The following is a 20,643-nucleotide window of genomic DNA, read 5'->3' as shown; positions in this document are numbered from 1 at the left end:
TCTTTTGGAGTATATATATATATATGTATATATATATATACACACAAGGCCCTGGGCCCAGATATGGTGCCGTTGGTCCTTTACCGTGAGGCATTCCCTTATTTGGCCAAAATACTCACCAAGCTGTTTAATGCAGCCCTGTCAAGGAATTTAGCACTGCAGTCCTGGCACTCTGCCATCATTGCTCTGATTTATCAGAAGGGTGGCAGAGGATGCCCAGCTAATTACTGGCCGGGAAGGTCCTAGGGAAATTTCTGCTCAGTCGCCTTCAGGGGTGGGTTGACATCCAGGGTGTGTTATCAGAAGTGCAAGCAGGCTTTCGTCCCTGAATTGGAACCATCAACCAGATCATTTGTCTCTACCTGATTTCGTATAAATTTACTGTAATCAAGAAGTGCTAGTTATATCTGGTCTTCATAGATCTGAAAGCCACCTTTGATTCAGTAGATAGGGTTAAACTATGGAGATCACTGCTAAGTTTTTGGGGCTGATGCCTCCCTAGTGAAAGCTATAGCATCTCTGCATATGGACAACGCGGCTAGTGTAAGGTACGGGATGGGTGGGGAATGCACAGACCCCATCCAGGTACGAAAGGGCTGTGTCCTGGCACCGCTACTCTTTAGCCTTTTTTTGAATGATGTGACCGAATTGCTCTTAGAGGAGCAGAGACATGTTCCCCTTGTAGCGGGTAGGAGGGTGCCAATGCTGTTGTTCGCGGACAATGAAGTTCTTATGGCACACACCGAAAATGCGGTCCAATGGCTCCTTGCCCTCTTTGTGAAATACTGCGAGGGAAAATCATTAACTATTTGTTCCATGAAGACCATGGGGATGACCTTGCGGCCCTCTCCTAGCCTACGGAGGAAGTTGATGATTAACCATGCTCCAATTGAGGTTACCAAGCTCTTCGATCATCTAGGGGTGCGGTTCTCTGAGAACTTAATCTGGGACTGCCAAGTTCGGAAGGCAGCCATAACCCTTAAACAAGCAGCTGGGGCAATATTGAAATTTAAGCATAAGGCTGGAGGCTGTAGTGTTAGTATCATCCTGGAGATATATGCTAGAAAAGCAGTGGCTGCGGCACTCTATGGAGTGGAACTCTGGGGATTCACGGATGTTAGAGTGCTGCAGGTTGCAGAGAATAACTTCCTGAGAACTTTACTGGGGTTAGGACCAGGAAACCCCCTCAAAGCTCTCTATGCAGAACTAAATTGGAACGCGGAGCTATAAGGCCAATATTATACTGGGCGAGAGTAGTGCGCAACCCTAGGGCAGTGGTGTATTTAGAAACTTTGGAGGAAGTCATCTCGTATGATGGTTCTGAGGGGTGTTCCTGGGGAGCTTATGTTAAAAAGACTCTAGAGAACCTTTGGTTGAAGGACTTGTGGGTGGATCCGGGTTGAGTTCCCAAAGATACGGTGGGCCAGATAAAAGATCGATACTGGGAACTCAGTAAGATGAGGGCGCACCAGGAACTCATGCCTGATTCAATCATGCACTACTACTTTAACAATGTCTATGACCCAGCTCCCCAGGAGTACTTGAATATGCTGTATCCCGAATTGAAGCAGACTCTCTATATGAAATACAAGTTGGGAGTGTTGCCCCTAAGAGGCTACCTGGTCCGCACTCGTAGGCTGATGGAAGGTTTGGAGTTTTGTGACTGCCCCCTTGGGGAGGTGGATAATTTGTCTCATTTCACCCTAGCCTGTAAGGAATTTGATAAGGCAAGGCGTCAGAGGCTTCTCCCTCTTTTTATGGCTAGTAGAGCAAATTGCACGAAAACTGAACTCGCACTTTGCACAAGGCCAGGTACTATGAGCGAACATAACCTGGTCGCCTCATACATATGGGCCACTTGGCCCAGGCTAAGGGAATTGCCAGCCAAAATAGGGGTGGCTGGTATTAAAAACTTTACAAATTTTACAAGATCTAATAGGGCCCTAGGCAATAGCGGTATGATGAAATAATGGTCTGCCCCCACCAACGTTAGGGGCCCTTCTTCCCCTTTAAAAGGCCCTGTAGCTATGTGAGTTATTACTGCCAATATAAAATACTGTGAGCACAAGCAGTTTGCCTCCGAGTCCCCCCACGAGTAGAGGACAGGTTGCTGGCAAAGAGCTCCCCCTCTTCTAGGATGCAGATGATGGGGGGTAGTCATTCTTGAATCAATTATTTATATTTAATTGTTTGGGGATATGTGATATTCTATGAATAGAGAGACTGCTGCTATGTTTTAAACTGTGACTATAGGGCTATTATGAATGTTTAGTCTTTTATGATGTGTACTTTTATATTATTGTAAGGCTTGTTTCTGATACAATTTAATTAATTGAATTGAATATATATATATATATATATATATATATATATATATATATATATATATATATTTATTTTTTTTAGTTGCTCCCTGCAGGTGGGAGCAGTGTTGGATCCTGCTGGAGTTGGGGAGCTGGCTGAGGCCACTGGCCATTGGGGCTCCCTAGGTTGCCCCCAACAAACATGCAGTGAGTGCCCTGGCTGGGCTCCAGGGCACCTATCATTTACCAGCAAGGCCCTGGGTGATGGGCTCCCTGTGGCCAATACTGGCCTGGGGAAGGGGGCTGCGTGCCATCTATCCCTTTTTAATATGCAATGGGTGCATTGGGAGGGCTGCAGGGCACCCACCATTAACTGACTGGGACCTGAGGGATGGTGTTCCTCGGGCCAATGCTGGCGCAGGGAGGGGGGATGCATACCCCCTCCCCTTCATAATAAGGCTGGGCCCCAGGAGATGGGGTCCCTGGAGCCTAAATCAGCCATGTGGCCCCCCTCTCCAATTATTAATTGAAAATGCTGGAGGAATGGGGTCCCCGGGCCAATATTGACCCAGGGAGGGGGGGATTTTGTGCCTCCTTCACCCTTTTAATATGTCTGAGCCCCATGAGATGGGGTCCACAGGGTCAGAAATCGGCCCGGGAAAGGGTCTGCATGTCCCCTCCCCATTTACATGGGGTTGGCTACATGTGGGGGCGGGACGGTTGAATGCATCAAAATTCACTGCAAAAAACAAAGATTACAGCTACGTTCCAGTAATTAAACAGTAAAACCCTTTGCAATTCCAAAAAAATACAAAGGTAACAGTGGTGTGATAGTTAGGGTCAGGACTTACACACACAAAACCATGGAAATTCTGCAATTAGAGTTAGAGTTCTCTCAAACAACTATAACTCGCGCCCCAAGATAGCTATAAGTCCTGCCCTCGCCATGCACTGCTAATTACCCCCCATATATCAGTCATTACTTCTTATATGACATCACTGATAATATCACTCCAACATTTGCAATAAAATTATTGATGAGAAATGTGTGTATGGCGTGGGCGCGAGTTATAGTTACCTAAAGTCACAAGTTATAGTTACTTGAGGTAACTCCAAGTATGACTGCTGAATTTCTATAGATTAACTGTGCTTTAATTGTGCTCCGTGACCAACCTGCCTTCCCCTCATTTGCTAGCTCTGTCAGCAGGCATTCGGATGTCAGAACTCAACAGTAATAAATTATTAAAGGCGAGTGGCTAGGTCACTTCTTCATATTCTAAAGAAAGTTGAGACAGGTTTTTATACAGGAATAAATATATATTTAAATATATGCAGGCTCCCTTGTATTATATAATATTAATAATACATATAATAATAATAATAATAATAATAATAATAATAATAATAATAATAATAATAATAATAATAATAGTAATAATAATAATCATCATCATCATCATCATCATGATACGCTCTATAAAAAGAGCGTTATCCTTCTGTTAACCAGTAACCATTAATGTAAGTGCCACATTACTTTAGGTACTCCTTTCTTTTATGTTTTGGAAATGTTAACGCGTTTCTATTTCGCCTTCTAAGAGCTGTCAAACTTCTGAACTACATACAGCATACTGCACTTCCGAAAATGAAGGTTAGCTCACCAGACACTCTATTAATACTGCGTCGTGCGAAGCTGTGAGGCTTGAAGGTAATGGACCCCGCAATGTCAAAAAGAGCTTAGAAAAAATCCAAATAATGCTGTGAATTCTTACACTGTCAAAAGGAGAAACCTTAAGCATCGTTCAAATTTCTTTAAGGCATTCAGCATACAGTTCCGATGAATTTAAAGGCTTTTTTCTCACAGCAGTCAACTTTGGAACACACTGTTCTACTTTAAAATTCCGTACTTTGGTCGGCAACGCATAAACTATATTAACCAGACAATGAGCATGTCTCTTTATGATATCACTTAAAACATACAGTTTTATAGAGAGCGACAGGACTGAAGGAGAAACAGCCAGCCAGACACAGAGATAAAAAGACAAAGATGAACTGTCAGGGAGACAGAACAGGGAATTTCAGCTATAACATGTTTGGAAATTTCATGACTGGTCCTGTTACTTTTTAGTGTGCCACAGTTTGCCTTAGGCTGTACACTGTAATTGAATCTGCGGTGAGCATGTATCCCCTTACTTTATTACCTCTTCAAATTAAACCAGATAGCTTAGCTGCCATTTTGAAGCAGGCAGGCACACGCAGCACATTAAAGAGCAGTGAAAGGGTGCTTACTCTGCAGAAACCTAGGCGGGTTGTCATTGACGTCGGTCAGAGTGATGTTCACGGTCGTGGTGCCGGATAATCCCCCCATCTGGCCGCCCATGTCCTTGGCCTGGATGACCACTTGGTAGTGCTCCCGGTTCTCTCGATTCATGTTTGGTAAAGCCGTCCTGATGATTCCTGAAAGCAAAGACCATAAATATTATTGAGAGGGACTACTTGCTAGGGGCCTTCCAACCTAATGGATATGTCCTGAGTTCATGCAGAAGATTCATTAACCAAGCTCTCTTTCCATGGACCGGAGTAATTCAGTTTGGTACAGAAAACTGAACTTTGCAACTAAATTGGCAATACCGAAGAGTCCGTAATTTGGACGTTGCCCCTGTTCACATTTTGCAGGTAATTCCTGGGAGGACTCCCGCATGTGCACACAGCAAGATTAGGAGTTTTTGCACCTTGGAGCGGAGCATACTGTTCTCTCTTACTGCGATACACCTCATTCAGAGTTGCAAGAATGCGGAATAGAGTGGCAATAGTACTCCCTTTAAATATGTATTTACCAGATGTGGTGTCACCGCACCGAATAGCCAGCAACATAAACAGAAGTGCAGACACCGTTTCAAAAACTTCCACAGACCGTAAATAGCAATATATAATATTAATAATGCTAACGGTTATATGATCTGATAACAATTGTACTTACTGTGCGAGTCTAAATAAGGACAAACTCTAAAAATACAAACCATGCATTGATTTGTTTATTATTTTTTTCTGAAATTATCCTGAACCTCTGGCAAAGTGCACAAGCTTGACCGTTGATAAGGTCCCTCCCAGCACCTCCAGCCAGTTACTTGAATCACCCTTCTTAAATCCATGGCTATTAGAATTATGCGGCCAGGGAGGGCTAAATGATGTAGAAGGGGTGACTAAATTATACAGAAGAAACGACAAATTATGCGGCATAATGCAACTCATTTTGCAACAGTAGTATTACCTAATTTTTTCATTTTTGCACAGGTTAACACTGGGTAAAGTTTTTACCTCCTTATTTCCAGTTTAACACACAAATACACAATGAACAACAGAGAGGAGACCAGTCAACTTTTGCAAAGGACCTTTTACTGCTTGGCAACCTGTTGCTGCTCTTTTACTAACCTAAAAACAAATTTATTTTGCTAAAATCTGCCGAATGCACAGCAGATACGTGGCAAATGCAGCAAAACTATAATTATGCGGAAAGCAGCACAGCCGCAAAATCCTATCATTCCAGTGGCCCTGCTACTAGCTTTGTACACAGTCGCGAACGGTTCCCTCGGCTTTCCTTATACATTTATGTATCCCTGTGTTACTATGTACAACTCGACGTTGCAGCCTAGTTAGACCAACCCCAGTACACATAATATAAATTTATATTTTTGATGTAATGCTGCTTGTTGGCCCCTACCCTTATTAATGCACATTAGATGGCCAAAGAGCTCTATTCACAAAGATTTTGTCATGAGGCGACGTGATTTACTCTTGCAGTATACTTGGCGTGTAATTTAGCTGCAGGAATAAGCGAAGAATACCCCTGGATTACGCCTGGAATTCAGGAGTAAAATAAGAGTACTATAAGAGTTTGTCAAACAAAATCTCTGTGGATCAGACAATAGAATGGCTTGCCTACTTTATCCTTCCATTCGAGCACAAGATATTCATTCAATGGAAAGAGGAAATACTGACCTGTATCAGGATCCACAGAGAAATACGGCTGCCCTTGAAGGATGCTGTAAACCACTTTGGCACTGTTCCCATATGAAGGGTCATCAGCATCTGCAGCAGTTACTTGCACCACAAACGTCCCTGCAGGATTTAAAACACAGCTTAATTCTTCAGTGTACCAAACAGAGGAACAGAAGCACACGTTTGAAAAACACGCTGCACTATTTGTGAATGTGGGGCCTGTCAATGTGAAGCTATTACTATACTAAGTACTAATTACCAACATACTTAACTCATGCCATTTTCAAGTCATGCTGCAGGGTCAGGGCTATACAAAGGAAAGTAGTTAACCACATAACAAACTCCTCAGCTAGGGGACACTAAAGTGCACCAAAAGTCTCAGAATGTGCGCTTTTTGTTAGATCAGGGGTGCAAAGCGGCAACATGCATTTATGTTTGGTGTCTTTGCCATCTCAAGATCCATGAATGAAAGGTGGTTGGTATCACAATTTATCTACAAGTGTGTGCATATTACAAATATATATACTGCCACTGTGTAGCTATAGTTAGGTCAGACTTCCTATAGGAAATGCCTTTTTTGTTTTGCTAATAACTTTGGCACCGTTTGCTCTGTATGCCATTTTAACCACTAGAGCAAGATGCCAACTTTCTAGTTCGTTGTTTTCCTTATAAATAACTGGGTAGCAAGCTTTACCATATTTAGCTACCTTTGTGCACTTGTAGTTACTATGTCTTGCCATCTCACATTGCTATGTTGCGGCTTCTAACATTGGAATACCAAAGAGTTATACCTTTTCCATTTAACACAGTAGTTTTGCTGACAAGATCTGAAATAAGTTATTACCAGAATAATAATACTGAACTTTAATGAACTATTTAATTGCTTTGAGATTATTTCGCAATTTGCAACTTTGTTTGTTCTTTTGTGTCTTCTGAGTTTTTCCCCATGGTGCTACCCCTTCTTTGTATTTTAATATGATTGTGATTACATATTTTGCTATTTTTCTTATATTCCTCTCTATAATTGTAAACTAATGTGAATTTAGTTCTTAACAATCACTGTATACATCCTTGAAATTTCCCTAGGCCTACGCGCCACATAGGGGGTGAAACATGGGTTGGCTGAAATATAAAAATGAAAAATGCTTTGAATCATGCTCAATAAACTCATCAAATGACACAAAGGGTGACAATGTTTGAACCACACATAAAGATTTTAACAAACTAGGTGAATGAAATGATCATAGACCACAGATTGACTTGAATACACAAACAATTCCTCAAAATGTCTTCAAGGAGAACCCAAGTCTTCCAGACACCCAAGCATCATTAGGTGGCCAAGCTCCTACTACACGTACCATTTGCATACAGAAGTTTTGACTGAGGGAATACTCCCTCAAAGCACTCAAGCTCTATTAAGTAGCCACACCACAAGTAAGAATGCCCTTCGCCTTGCACAGAAGCCTTTACAAACAGCTCACTCCCTCAAAACATGCAAGCTCCATTAGATGGCCAAGCTCTACTTTGCACACCCTTTGTCTGGTACAGAAATGTTTACAAAATACCCACTCCCCCCCAGACACCCACATCGCATTAGACAGCCAAGCCTCTACTACGCGGACCCTTTGTCTACACAGACATCTTGAGAGACCACTCCCACCAGACAGCAAATTTCATTAGGTCTCCAGTCCTCTACTTCACCCAACCTTCACCTTGTATAGTAGTTTTGATGTAGAGGCCAATTCTTACAGAATACCAAGCCTCATAGGTGACTAAGGCCCTAATAAACACATCATCTCCTACCTACACTGAAACCCCTTTAGGTGGCCAAGCTCTTCCTGCCTGCCCTGGATGGTGAGCTTGCTACACTTGCTTCCATTCTCCTGCCCTTCTTTTTTGATGTGTGTGTCCTGGCCTTTCCCTCATGCCTTTCAATGTCCATTGTGCTGCCGCTTCCCTCCCACCTACCCGCTGTGGCCTATTGTGCTTCCCCCATCAAACCTAAAGCATTGCTTTTAGAAATCGAAAAATACAGTGGGGTTCCTTTTCTATTAGAGATTATAGTTAGTGATCTTCCGTGCTACAATGAGGTCACATTTTCTGAGTCCCCAATAAACAAAAAAGTGTTTTTACACTATTATAAATGTTCTTTCTATCCAGTTAATCACTTGATTATTTGTTACATGATTTATTTAAGCGTTTTGTGCACTTCTATCCTGGGGCTTTAGTTGGGATACACAGAATGTGTGTGTGTGTGTGTATATGCGTGTGTATGTGTGCATGTGTGCGTGGATGTGTGTGTGTGTGTTGGGGGGGTTTGGGCTACATTAGGGTTCTCTTTTCTCAGGCAGCCATCTTGGCAACTCTTTTGATATCAGGCACCTTCATTTGTTTCATTTAGTGCAGTATCCTCTGAAGAAAATGCTTTCAGTTTTACAGATTTAATTCCATCGAGGTGGCGTTCAGGGTGTCAATCTACATAATAGAATGCTTTACTCAAATGGATGAGAAAGACATGTGATAAAACATAGAAAATGTGTCCAAATGTTTCTTTCAACAGCATTAATCATAATTTCTATGGCTGTCAGTTGAGTCTCAAGTGTTGCACTGCCTCCCACAGTGCTCTATTGAACAACTAGAGTGCTACCTTTTTTTAATCCAAACAAAATGGTGGCACACCTGAAGCCACCCTTTATCTGTGTTCCTTTTTAGTAATCCTCAAAGCAGACTTTCTCTACAAGGCATTACAGTGGAGACCATGTCCAAGAGTCCTGTAAAGGCTGCCATCACAAATCGCTTAGATTTGTTAGTCTCCTTTAAAGTGGGCAATCAGAGCCTTTCAGGACATCACAAATCAAGATATATGTATTTTTAATGCCTTCAGTATCACCTCAAGCAACTCTTTAAGAGTAAATGTCTAAAAAACAGCAAAATGATTTTACATCAAAACACAAAAATCATGCTGCCTGTTTGACCTGTCAGCTCTTGCCGCTATTTCCCCTGTCTTTTTGGCTTCTGACCTCCTGTTATGATCCTGTGCTGAACTCTGTTTTTTGTTGGCTTTAGGACTCTGGGTACTTTACAACTGCTGACCAGTGCTAAAGTGAAAGGTTCTCTGCCTAAATTGGATTGATTATTGGGTTTCTCAATGATTGGCATATTTAATTCACTAGTAAGTCCCCAGTAAAGTGCACTGGAGGTGCCCATGCCCTGTAAATCAAACGCTACTAGCGGGCCTGCAGCACTGATTGTGCCACCCACACGAATATCCCTGTAAAACGTGTCTCAGACCTGCCACTGCAGTGTCTGTGTGCAGTTTTAAACTGCCAGTTTGACCTGGTAAGGACATCCACTTGCCAGACCCAAACTGTCCCTTTTTACTACATATAAGTCACCCCTAAGGTAGTCACAAAGCAGCCACAGGGGCAGGTTGCCGAGTATTTAAAAAGTAGTACATGTACTAGTGTGCTTTACATGTCCTGATAGTGAAATACTGCCACATTAAGTTTTCACTATTGCAAGGCCCATCTCTCCCATAGGTTAACATGGGGATTGCATTGAAATATCATTTAAGTGTAATTTCCGATTGGGAGCAGATAGAGATTTGGGGTTTGGGGTCTCTGAACTCACAATTTAAAAATACATCATTTGGTGAAGTTTTTTTTTTTTTCAATTGTAAGTTTGAAAATGACACTTTTAGTTGGTGGGCATTTTCTTGCTTAACCATTGTTTGCCTCTGCCTGGCTGTGGAATACACATCTGGATCAGGATGACAGTCACACAAAGGTAGCTGAGGAATATCCTGCATATCCTGATGGGTCTTCCTGGGCTAGAGTGGAGGGAGGAGCTGACACTTGCACCTGAACAGGGCTGTACCTGTCCTTACACAAAGCAGGCTTCAACTCTCTGGAGTGTGTCTGGGGCCAGGACATGGAGAGGCAGGGTCTTGTGCACTACAAAGACTTTCCTGTGAAGTTTGCCTTCTTCAAAGGCAGATATGAGTATCAGTATTAGACTGCTGACCTCACAACTTCAGAAGAACTTCATGCTTGAGGAGGACCTGCCACTCTTTCTGTTGCTGTGCTGTGCTGGCCTGCTTCTGCTACTTCTGCCCTGGGAGTGAAAGGACTAGACTTTTCTTTCTGCACCCTGCTCTCCAAGGTTCTCCAAGGGCTTGAACTGAGCTTGCCTCCTATCGTGAAATCTCAGGGACATCAAGGGTTTCCTTTGTCAGTTCCTTGGCTCTTCTGCTGAGAGTCTTGACTTGCTAACTGGTGCCAAATCCAGTCCCTGGGCCCTTAGAATGCTGGTAACCTGCAGGGGAAAATCCATGCACTGCTGTGTGCACATCAGAAAAACTGACGCAGTGCCTGATCTCAATGTGGAACCATCACAGAGTGCATCAGAATTTTCCATGCATCAACCCTGGGCATCACATCTTCAACATCACAGCAAGGACCTGAGGCTGCCTGTCTGCAAATCGATGCATCATTCTCCTGCTGGGTAAAGAATCGACACATCGCCTAACCGACAGAGAAAGAACAAACGCACGGCCTCACTTGTGAGTAAGGAATCAATACATCGCTTGCTTTCCTGATGCATTACCTTTCCTGCAGCTTTATTTTTAACACATACCAGGTACTTTGAGCTAAAACAACTTAATCATTGATCCCTATGGATTAAGACTCTTTTTAACTATGAAAATGTACATCTTTTCTTGTGTAAGCCTGACTGCTTGTGCCAAAGCTACCAGGGGGGGTGAGCAGGGGTCATCTTAGGTGTGTGACTTCCTTACCCTGACCAGAGAGAAGGTCCCTACTTGGACAGAGTGTAAACTGACTGTTAACTACAGACCCATTACCAACATTGTGTGAGTAACATTCTAACCTTTTGCCAAATTTCATTCCCCAATTTTTCTGTCTCTTTTTCCAAAATGTCCCTATGGGAATTAACATGGAAATCAATGTTTAAGGGCCCCTCCTCTTTGTCATGGCCCCCACTTGATGGACTGTCTCAAACATTTCATTGAAGGGGGTGAGGTGGCTGAACCTTTTTTTCGAAGTTTTGTGAAGATTTATCAAACAAAGCCAAAGTTATTAGCAAAACAAGAAATCCTATTTCTATGAAAACTCTGACCTATAACTAAACAGTGGCGAGTGCGACTGTGTAATATATCTAGAGTTTTTATATTTACTTTATATAGGTTTTATTTCGCTTCATCCACTACATTAAATTGCCTATGCTGATGTATCTGCTGCTTATGTAATATAAACAACATTTCGTACTTAGTAATGTTTTCTTCTATTTTTGCTTTTTCATTTTCCCTAATTGATTTTAGGAAATGTCACTATTGATCATTTTATGGATACCCATGAATGTTGTTTTGTTCTAATTTTACCAAGCTAATTGCTTGCTGCTGCGTTGTCACTGTAGTAGGGCCACCTCACATTGTGATGCCACCGTGGAGAGCACCGAGGGCTCATGAGGAGGGCTGATGAAGTGGTATCACACTGAGAGAAGCCTGAACGCTAGCAGCAGCAGACTTTCTGCCACCTAAACAATTTAGGCAGTGAAAAACATAAACATCACAACAAAATACATCAGCGCTAGAAGTATCAACACTATCTGTACTAACATAAATTTGTCTTACTAACAAATGTACATGAGAAGCACCAGCCTACCTGAAAAGTCAATCAAAAATTCCACTGTGAGAGACCTCAAAACTGTGAACATGTTCTGCAAAGCTGAATTTAATTCACAAACACGTCAAAGTGTAGGAATAGCAATTGACAAATTAACACCTATTCTTAGTGTGAGCCATTGCTAACTTTATGTATGCTGAAAGGAGATCAGGATCTGAAAAGAATCTCTAACTTTTACTCTGCATCATGGCATGTAGCAGCATTGATTGCTGCTACTACAAAGGGCCTCGAACTTGGGGCCAGATGTAGGAAGATTCCAATTTGCAACTTGCAAATTGCGAGCCAGAGCGACTCGCAATTTGCGAGTCGCAAATTGGAATGTAGGATAGTGTCCCTGACACCATCTGCGACTCGCAAGGGGGTCGCAAAGGCCCACCTCATTAATATTCATGAGGTGCGTCGCAATTTGCGACCCCCTTGCGTGTGGCGGCATTCACAGGGATGGTGGCCTGCTGCGGACAGCAGACCACCATGTCTGTGACTGCTTTTTAATAAAGCATTTTTTTCTTTTTTGTGTAATGCAGCCTGTTTTCCTTAAAGGAAAACGAGATGCATTACAAAAACGAAAAATTAAATGTTTTTGTTTCATTTTTTCAGAGCAGGCAGTGGTCCATAGGACCACTGCCTGCTCTGAAAAAATGTTTGCAGTTCCATTCACAAAGGGGAAGAGGTCCCATGGGGACCCCTTCCCTTTTGCGAATGGGTTAACACCCATTTCAAGTGGGTGCAAACTGCGATTGGTTTGCGACCGCGTTAGCGGTCACAAAGAAATCTGTCATTGCACTGCGACTCGCAATTAGGAAAGGGACTCCCCTTCCTAATTGTGACTCGCAAACCCGTTTTCCGATTCGGTAACCAGGTTACCGAAACGCAAAACGGGTTTTGTGCATTGCATAGTGCAGTTTGCACGTAGCAAACAGCGAAGATCCCTGTTTGCGACGTGCAAACTGTTACCTACATTTGGCCCTAAGTGCCTAGCATTTTGGATGGTAATGCTGCACTTAGTAAATTCTCATATAGTAGGGGTGCAGGATTTACTGGGTGTAGTATTATCATGTCATTCCAAATTCTGCAACTTGAAATGAGGAGTAAATTCACTGTCCAATGTGTCCCTGTAAATAATGAAAGTGTGGTAATCACTACAAAACCAGGAATCCAAATTTAAACACAAACTTCTCTTCAGTAATTTCGGAGGTGTGATAAGTGCTGCAAGACTACAAATCCTGATTGGATACAAACTCTTGTCCGTGCCCAAATATGGTAGTTTGCAGGGCTGTGAATGACATTTCTTTATCGCCCCTTTCTATAAACATGCATGCGTTTGAAATATGGGTTTGAAATATATCCACTAGACTATACCCTGAAAACATATACGTCATTAGAGTTAGTTTAGCTTTCAGGTATACTTTTATTCTAAAATATGCCAGTGTAAATACGTTTTACTTTATTCTCACAGATTTTCTTATTTTCTCTCATAGTCCTTCAACCTTTTTTTCTCTATTACTGAAGAACATTTTCAGAAAATAGGCGAGGTACAGAAATTATATAGAAATGAATGAACCCTAAACAACATAATGAATAACAATTGGCTTTACAACACCTCAAATATGAAGATCACACAGACTCAAACCATTGCATATGGTGTCTTTTCCTGATTATGTGTAGATTCACCTTACAAAGATTCAAATTTTAGATCATTTTCCAAAATCACCGGAAGGTCAATAGCAAACTTTTGAATGAAACAAAAAAAAGATTTGCATGTTTTGATTCTATTTCAAGATGTACTAGTGGCAATTAACACCCATGCAATATAGGGAAGTATCTGTTCAAAAGAAAAAAAATGTCATAGTGGCCTAAAATTGTAATTATTGCACTGCTATGACAGAGTCATAACTTAGATAGCTGATGCATCTACATTTTCATATCTAATAACAATGGCTTCGCTCAATCACCTACCAAATAGTATAGGAGTGTGAGACAAAGTGAGCAAGTGGGTGAGTGATGACTGATGTTGTAAGTGGTCTACAATCCCAAGGCATTTAGGCACTGAGACCAGTGATTCACAAGGCAAAATGAGCAAAAATCAACAAAAAGTATGAGTTTCCAAGGCCTTATGAAATGGCTTGAAATATGCTGAAGTATGGTAGCAAAGAAATTCCAGATTCCCTATATAGGCCAAGCTGGCTTGAGGAATCAAGCAAGGGTAGCCATCCTGAATGCAATGATTAGGATGGAGCATGGTGCTGAGCCCCATGCCGTAAGCTCTTTAGACCATATTTACTAATGACTCAGGGCCAAATTTATCATTATTTCACACAATGCAGCAAGACACCTTACTGCACTGCGCTGTTTAGTGCCAATGCAGGCACTCTGTACCAGAGTTTTTGGGCTCCTCCCATGAAAAATAAATGTTTTGGATACCCCAGGTCATAACCTGGTCATTATAAATGAATTAGCACTTTCCACGCAATGGCCACATTCAAGTGCAGCCATGGGGTTCCAATCAGCTAGGGTCTGAAGAGCCCAATGAGCCCTTGCAAAGGCTATTTATAATTTGCATGTTCCACTTATGTTGATCCAGAGAGGGTAAGGGATACACAAACATGTTCATAAATATGGAGCTGCCAGGATTACAGCAATCCCTGCAAGAGCACTTTTGAAGTTGCACTAAGTCTATTAGGATGTTAAATTGGTGACAAAACAAGAGTTTTCACACAGTTTCATGCACTCCTAGAGCTTGGGCTTTTGCTCAGATCCTCGGGTTGTGGAAACCTTTGTTGGTGGGACCTTAGGTTTACCTGCAGCATACTCAAAACAAAAGAACATTTCATGCACATATTTTATTGACATTGTAATCCTTTGTTGACAATCATACTTCATTTGTTTTACTAAAGTTCACGGTAATGATTTATTGATTAACCACAGATTAAAAGTGAGCCATTACATGTTCTAATGAATGTCATTGCATAGAGGCACTATGTGTGGCATTGTTAAACGTGTGGCATGTATGTTTCTCGTTTTATGAATCTGGTTGTACACTGACAAAGCCAGTATTTTGTATTTTTGTATTTTATTTATCACATGTTCAGTCAATTAAAAACCATTACATGAAGAGAAGAGAGAAAAAAAAGAAAAAGGAAAAAAGGAAACCAAGGAATCATAAATTACAGTAATAAAATCGGTTTAAGTTAACATTTTCAGCTGAATTATGGAGTACTACAAAGTTGCTTGCATGCTGGCTGTGAGCGCTTGTCTTGCTTGTTCAGTTTCTTGAAGAAGGCGCCCTAATTTACCCAAGAATTGAGCCAGTCTGCAACTGAGCTTTAAGTCGTCCCCTTTAAAGCCTGCCAATATTTCCAGTTTGCACCTGCTCAGCCCCCTTCAAAGCCAAACTGGTCGTAGAAGCATACTATGATCTGTTGTAGTGCTTTTGCATTGGCATATCTGATGGATCAGCGTTTCCGGAGCCCGCCCACATAGTCGACAGGTGTCCATCATATTGACTCTCGTCCACCTAGGGAGGTAGGCATATGTTGGAAGGAAGCCCATTTGGTATTTCATAACAGCTGCTTTAATCCATGGATTAACTGCTGCTCCCATATAGAGTTGTGGGGTTGGAGAGCCATATGATGACAAAACCAGCCAGACATGGCTTCATTTCGATAAAGCCTCTTTATCCAGAAGATGTGAGAGAGGCTTGACGCTTTCTTTCGTTGCAGGTTTAACAAGGTGGTGTGAGGTGAGTTGGGGTAGTTGATCTACCAGGCCCAATGTTGTCAGGGAGGACTTAAGGTAGAGACGGAAGGCGGAGGTTGGGCCTGAAGTCATTTCTATCCAGATAAGAGAGCTTTGGGAGCCTTCTCTTGCTACCTTAATTTTATGGCTTTGATTGATAAATGCCCCTTTCTTTGTTGAAGACCACCTAACCAGGCCAAATTCTGGGCGGACTTGGGCCGGTGAAACATGATTTGGTAAGCTGAACAACCTCTTGAAAAGCTTTGTGATCATTTTGTCCAAGTGCTCGTTGCCACGGCCTCTTAGAACTTCACTCGCATATGTGATTGTTGGTATTAATTTGGCTTTGATGACCTTTAATAGCGCAGATAGGTTGAAGAACCAGTTGCTTTTTGACACTGTTGAATGTGAATGCAAGCAAGATGGATTTCCAACAAAGGGACTCCAGATGGGGTTTGAAGGAGTCATTGCTGTCAAGAAGAACGCCTAGGTATTTATATTCACACTCTGTTTCAACCTTGTTGTTACCCAAGTACCACTGATAGTGCAGGCACCCAGTTGTCTTAAAGGACATGATTTTTTATTTATCCAAATTAATGAGGAGAGCATTTTTTCCAGAGCATTTAGCTGTTGCGTTAAATAGCCTCTGCAGGCCTATTCTAGCGTGACTGAAAAGGATGAGGTCATTGGCATCCATCAATATTGTCATGGCAGTTTGCCCCAACCTTGGTGGATGCAAATTCACCTTTTCCAGTTCTGCCAGTAAGTCAGCCAAAAATAGATTAAAAAGAAGGGGTGCAAGTACACATTCCTGGCACAGACCCTGAACAGTTGGAATTTTCCTGGAGAGGTGCGTCCCGCCACACAATTTGACCCAGGTATCTGTGTGGACAAGGACTATTGCTTTCAACAATTGGGAGGGAATGCCACAACTTATGAATTTAAACCAGAGTTTCCCTCTTTCTACTCGATCAAATGAAGCTTTGTAGTCTATTACTGAAAGAAAGAGGGACTTCTTGTCACGTTGGCATTGGTCAAATAATAGTGCGACGGCCATAAGATTGGCAGTCGTGCCCCCCCTTTTGAGAATCCAGTTTGATTAAACGGGAACAGGTTATTGACATTAGCCCAGGTGTCAAGCTCCTCCTTGAGAATCCCTGCAAAGATTTTTGATTTTACATCTAGAAGTGCAATTGATCAGTAATTTGCTGGCTCGTTAGTCGCACCCCCTTTAAAGATAGGGGTGATGGTTAAGCCTCTCCATGCTTGCTGGGTGATGTTGCTAGCAAGAATGCAATTGTAGAGTGTCGAGAGATGTTTTGACCAAAAATCTGGGTCCTCTTTGTACAGGGCGGCATTGATACCATTGGGTCCCAGTGCTCCCTCATTCTGGCACTTAATAATTCTCATCCTTGCTGTTTCTGAGGGAACCGAAAAACAGCTGCATTGTTGTTTTGGAGAGCCAGTGGAGGTACAAGCTGATGCTTTTGCCTGGGGCGGGCTCCCTCACCTATGGAACTCTTAGTTGAAAGGCCAAAATGGCATGAGAGATACTGATACCAGATGGGCTCAGAGATATTACTCATGGGGGTGTGTGTGTGTTGCAGAGCTTAGGCGCGTGCCGATTTGCCTTTGATGCGTGCAGGAGCTTTACTGCTAGCTCAGCTATCTTGTCTCTTTGATGCGTCCATAGGTGGCCTCTATAGGTCAGTCTGGAGGTAGATACCAGCACTCTCAGGGACTCATTTCTGGGTTCTTTCCAAAGACGGCAAAGGGCAGAATTTAAGTTCTGTTTAAGTATCTTTCTGTACCTTCTGGATGAAGAGCTTTGTAAGCTGTGGGGTCTTGTTCCTTGATATTGCTGCTGGTAGGATGTCAGAAGCTCTACTACAAACTCATCACAGGCTGTTTGTGGCATTTACTCAGGGTCTGTGAGGTTCAATTTAAGGGACCATATTCTCTTGGCTGTCTCTGCCAGCGCAGGAGTGGTCTTGGAGGACCACTTAATTCCCTTCCCGTTAGTTATATATGTGGCACGCTGCAATGCATCCAAAGGCTCATGATGTTTAACTGGATAGGTAAAGTGCAGCTCTTGCGGTAAGTGGTCGCTCTCCCCTCTGCTTGTTACCTGAAATTTAAAAATTCGGCTGAACAGGGGTAGAGATAAGATTGTATAGCCTATTATCGATCGTGCCTTTTGATAAAAAAATTTAAATGAGGAGGGTTGAGCCGTATTGTAGCGGCCATTGGCAGATCGGAGTCCCATTGCTTCAAGATCTTTTATGAGTTGTTTCTCTAGTTTGTCCCCCTTGCAAGTTCCAGGTAGAACTTGGTCTGGTATGTTCCAGAGAAAGTTTTGCGCCGAAGTGGCTTCATCAGAAAGCTCAGATCCCAGTAGGTTCATGTTGAAATCACCGCTTAGGGTCAGTTGGGGGCATGGAACATTATTGACTAGTTCTTCAATATTTTCTTTCAGCAGACGTACAGCTTCTAGTTTGCAAGTTTTTCCTGGTGGGATATAGATGTTCATAAGGGCTAGATGGAGGCTGGAGGGGCCTCGTGTCACAGTAAGAAGAACTGTCAACACATTTTTGCATGTAACTGGGGATGTGTGGTGGTGCTCCTTCATTGTTGAACTGAGATATGTGATGAGTCCACCACTCAAGCACCCAAAACGAGCCCTCCTTGGTGCCAGGACATAATAACTCCCAAATCCTGCAATTGTAGTTGGGGATTCTCTCCAAGTCTCTTGCAACATTATTATCTGATATGATGTTTGATAGCTGAGTAGGCACTTATCCTCCAATTTGTCCAGTAGCCCAATAATATTCCAGGAACATATTGCAAAATTAGACTTGTCCTCTTCGCTGGTATTTGACCTGTCCCATTATTATTGTCTTGATCCTATGCTCAGTGTAGTGGGTAACCTGCTCCAGTCGTTAGAGAAGGATAATGCCCCAGAGCTGGGCAGAGGTGCTGTCCTAGGCCGGGCTGTGCCGAGAGTTCCTTGAATTCCTTGAGGTCTTGATGCAAGCACTGGGGGATGGTTGAGACCCTCTACTACCCTGTTGATTTAATAGAGGATGTGGTAAGCAGGGTGTATTGCGGGCGTTATATGTATCCCCCAGCTCCTGAGCGTAGTACCTACTCAAAGCACTTGCTCTGCTACCTCTGCCGAGGTCCAGGTCAATTTGGTTACTTCATTCATCTGGGGTGCCTGGGGTGGAATAATTGCCACTGAGACCGTATCCGCTGAGGAAAGATTTGCGGTTTCGGGAAGCTGTCCTAACAACCATAGAATGTTCCCGCAGTTCAGCAGGTCAAATGTGCCTCTTGATCTATATTCTGGGTGCAGTTACTGTAGAGCTTGGATCACTGTTGGGCAGGATCAACAGGGGCCTCGTAAGGGCTACTTGTGACTGGAGCCTCTTATGGCTGGTCCTACTTTGAGGTCTGGTAGCCTCAAAAGTTGTTGGCACTGTCGATGTGAAGTCGCTCTCCTGCACCCTCTCCCTGAGCCGTTCTTGACTTACGAAGTTCTGGGACAGTTGGACCTGCCGAGAACTTTTGTCAAAGTTTGCTGTAACAATAAGGGATATATTTGATGAAGTGCATTTGTTGGCACATTTGACGGTTCCCAGAGAGATAGTCTGGGACATGCTTCCTTTGGCAATGGTGTTACTACTAGAATCACCAATGGAGGTGCCTTCTCAACATTGGCTTGGTGAGGAGGTGGGGCTGGGGCAGGTCGCTGGATTAAAAACGCTAGATGACCCACCCATAGTTTCCGATGAAGATGTATAGACTTGAATCTGAAGCCCTAAAGGGGAGAAGACAATATTTTAGGACCACCTGCCTGGCTACTGAAGAAGGAAGCAATATTCTTCTTATTGGGTGCTCTTAGCCTGTGCTTCCTCCCTGTCCGTTGGTATTTCTTCTGGAGTGGGGGTGGTGAATGATTTTTAGCTGGGGTGCCAATTGTGGCAGGAGGAGGAGGGGCCCCCAGGCTGGGAGGAGGCCCCAAGTTCTGGCTCCCAGGGAGGCTGCTTGGTAAGTCTAGGTTTTACAAGGAAGTTCTGGGGAGCCGTGCTACTTGAATATTCACTGGAGTTCAATGTCCATGCGTGGGTTCCTGTAAATAGGACTTGGACGGTTCAAAGGATGTATCTTGCAGACATGTTTTCGAAGGTTGCAGGGAGTTGTCACTCATGGGGTTAGAGGTGAGTCTGAGAGCAACCTTCTCATTTTGAGCCAGTGCTCTTTCAAAGTCCTCAAAGATGCTGCTTAAAGCTCCTGATAAAGAACTTAATTTATCCATGATTGAAGAGCATGTACGAGGACAGGCGGGTAACCAGGCATCTGCAGAGTTCTGGGCTCTGACTATCAAATTATTGAGACCTGCAATTTTTGAGTCAATTCCTGAAGTGGAGACTGCTAATGTATTTAGCAATTTAGGCCCATATTTTTACTTTTTTTAGCGCCGCATTTGCATCATTTTTTGACGCAAAAGCGGTGCAAACTTACAAAATACAATTGTATTTTGTAAGTTTGCACCGCTTTTGCGCCAAAAAGCGGCGCAAATGCGGCGCTAAAGAAGTATAAATACCGGCCTTAATTTGGGTGACCATTTTGGGGGACTGAAGGTTTAAGACTTCATCAGTGAGCTGAAGGGTGCTCTGTATGATGTTCAAGACTGTTGGTATGTCTAGGGCTGTGACAATCTCAAAAGGCATATTGGCCCCCAATTGGGGCCTGGTGTTAAAGCAAATTCCTGCAGGTGAGCGCGGGGTGGAGCAAGCTTGACTCTGCCCCAAGGCGAAATCTCCATCTCCGTCTCTGTATTCTGCCACCATTGCCTCCCATTCCAGAGAGGTAAATGATGACAGATTCTGCTGTAAGCAGCTTGC

General features: G+C 43.0%; 1 protein-coding gene across 4 annotated transcripts in view; it reads right to left on the bottom strand.

The window, feature by feature from the left end:
- LOC138269492 (cadherin-10-like) overlaps positions 1-20,643 on the bottom strand; it is a 1,023,955-nt gene that overhangs the window by 327,431 nt on the left and 675,881 nt on the right. For all 4 annotated transcript variants that reach the window (XM_069218802.1, XM_069218801.1, XM_069218800.1 and 1 more), the window contains 2 exons: positions 6,300-6,419; positions 4,590-4,757 (listed from right to left, as the gene is read on the bottom strand). In XM_069218802.1, coding sequence (XP_069074903.1) covers positions 4,590-4,757; positions 6,300-6,419 — 288 coding nt within the window. The remainder of the gene's footprint in view (positions 1-4,589; positions 4,758-6,299; positions 6,420-20,643) is intronic.

This window comes from Pleurodeles waltl, chromosome 2_1 (assembly GCF_031143425.1).
Source record: "Pleurodeles waltl isolate 20211129_DDA chromosome 2_1, aPleWal1.hap1.20221129, whole genome shotgun sequence".
Lineage (NCBI taxonomy): Eukaryota > Metazoa > Chordata > Amphibia > Caudata > Salamandridae > Pleurodeles > Pleurodeles waltl.
This window is presented reverse-complemented; position numbering and strand designations above follow the sequence as displayed.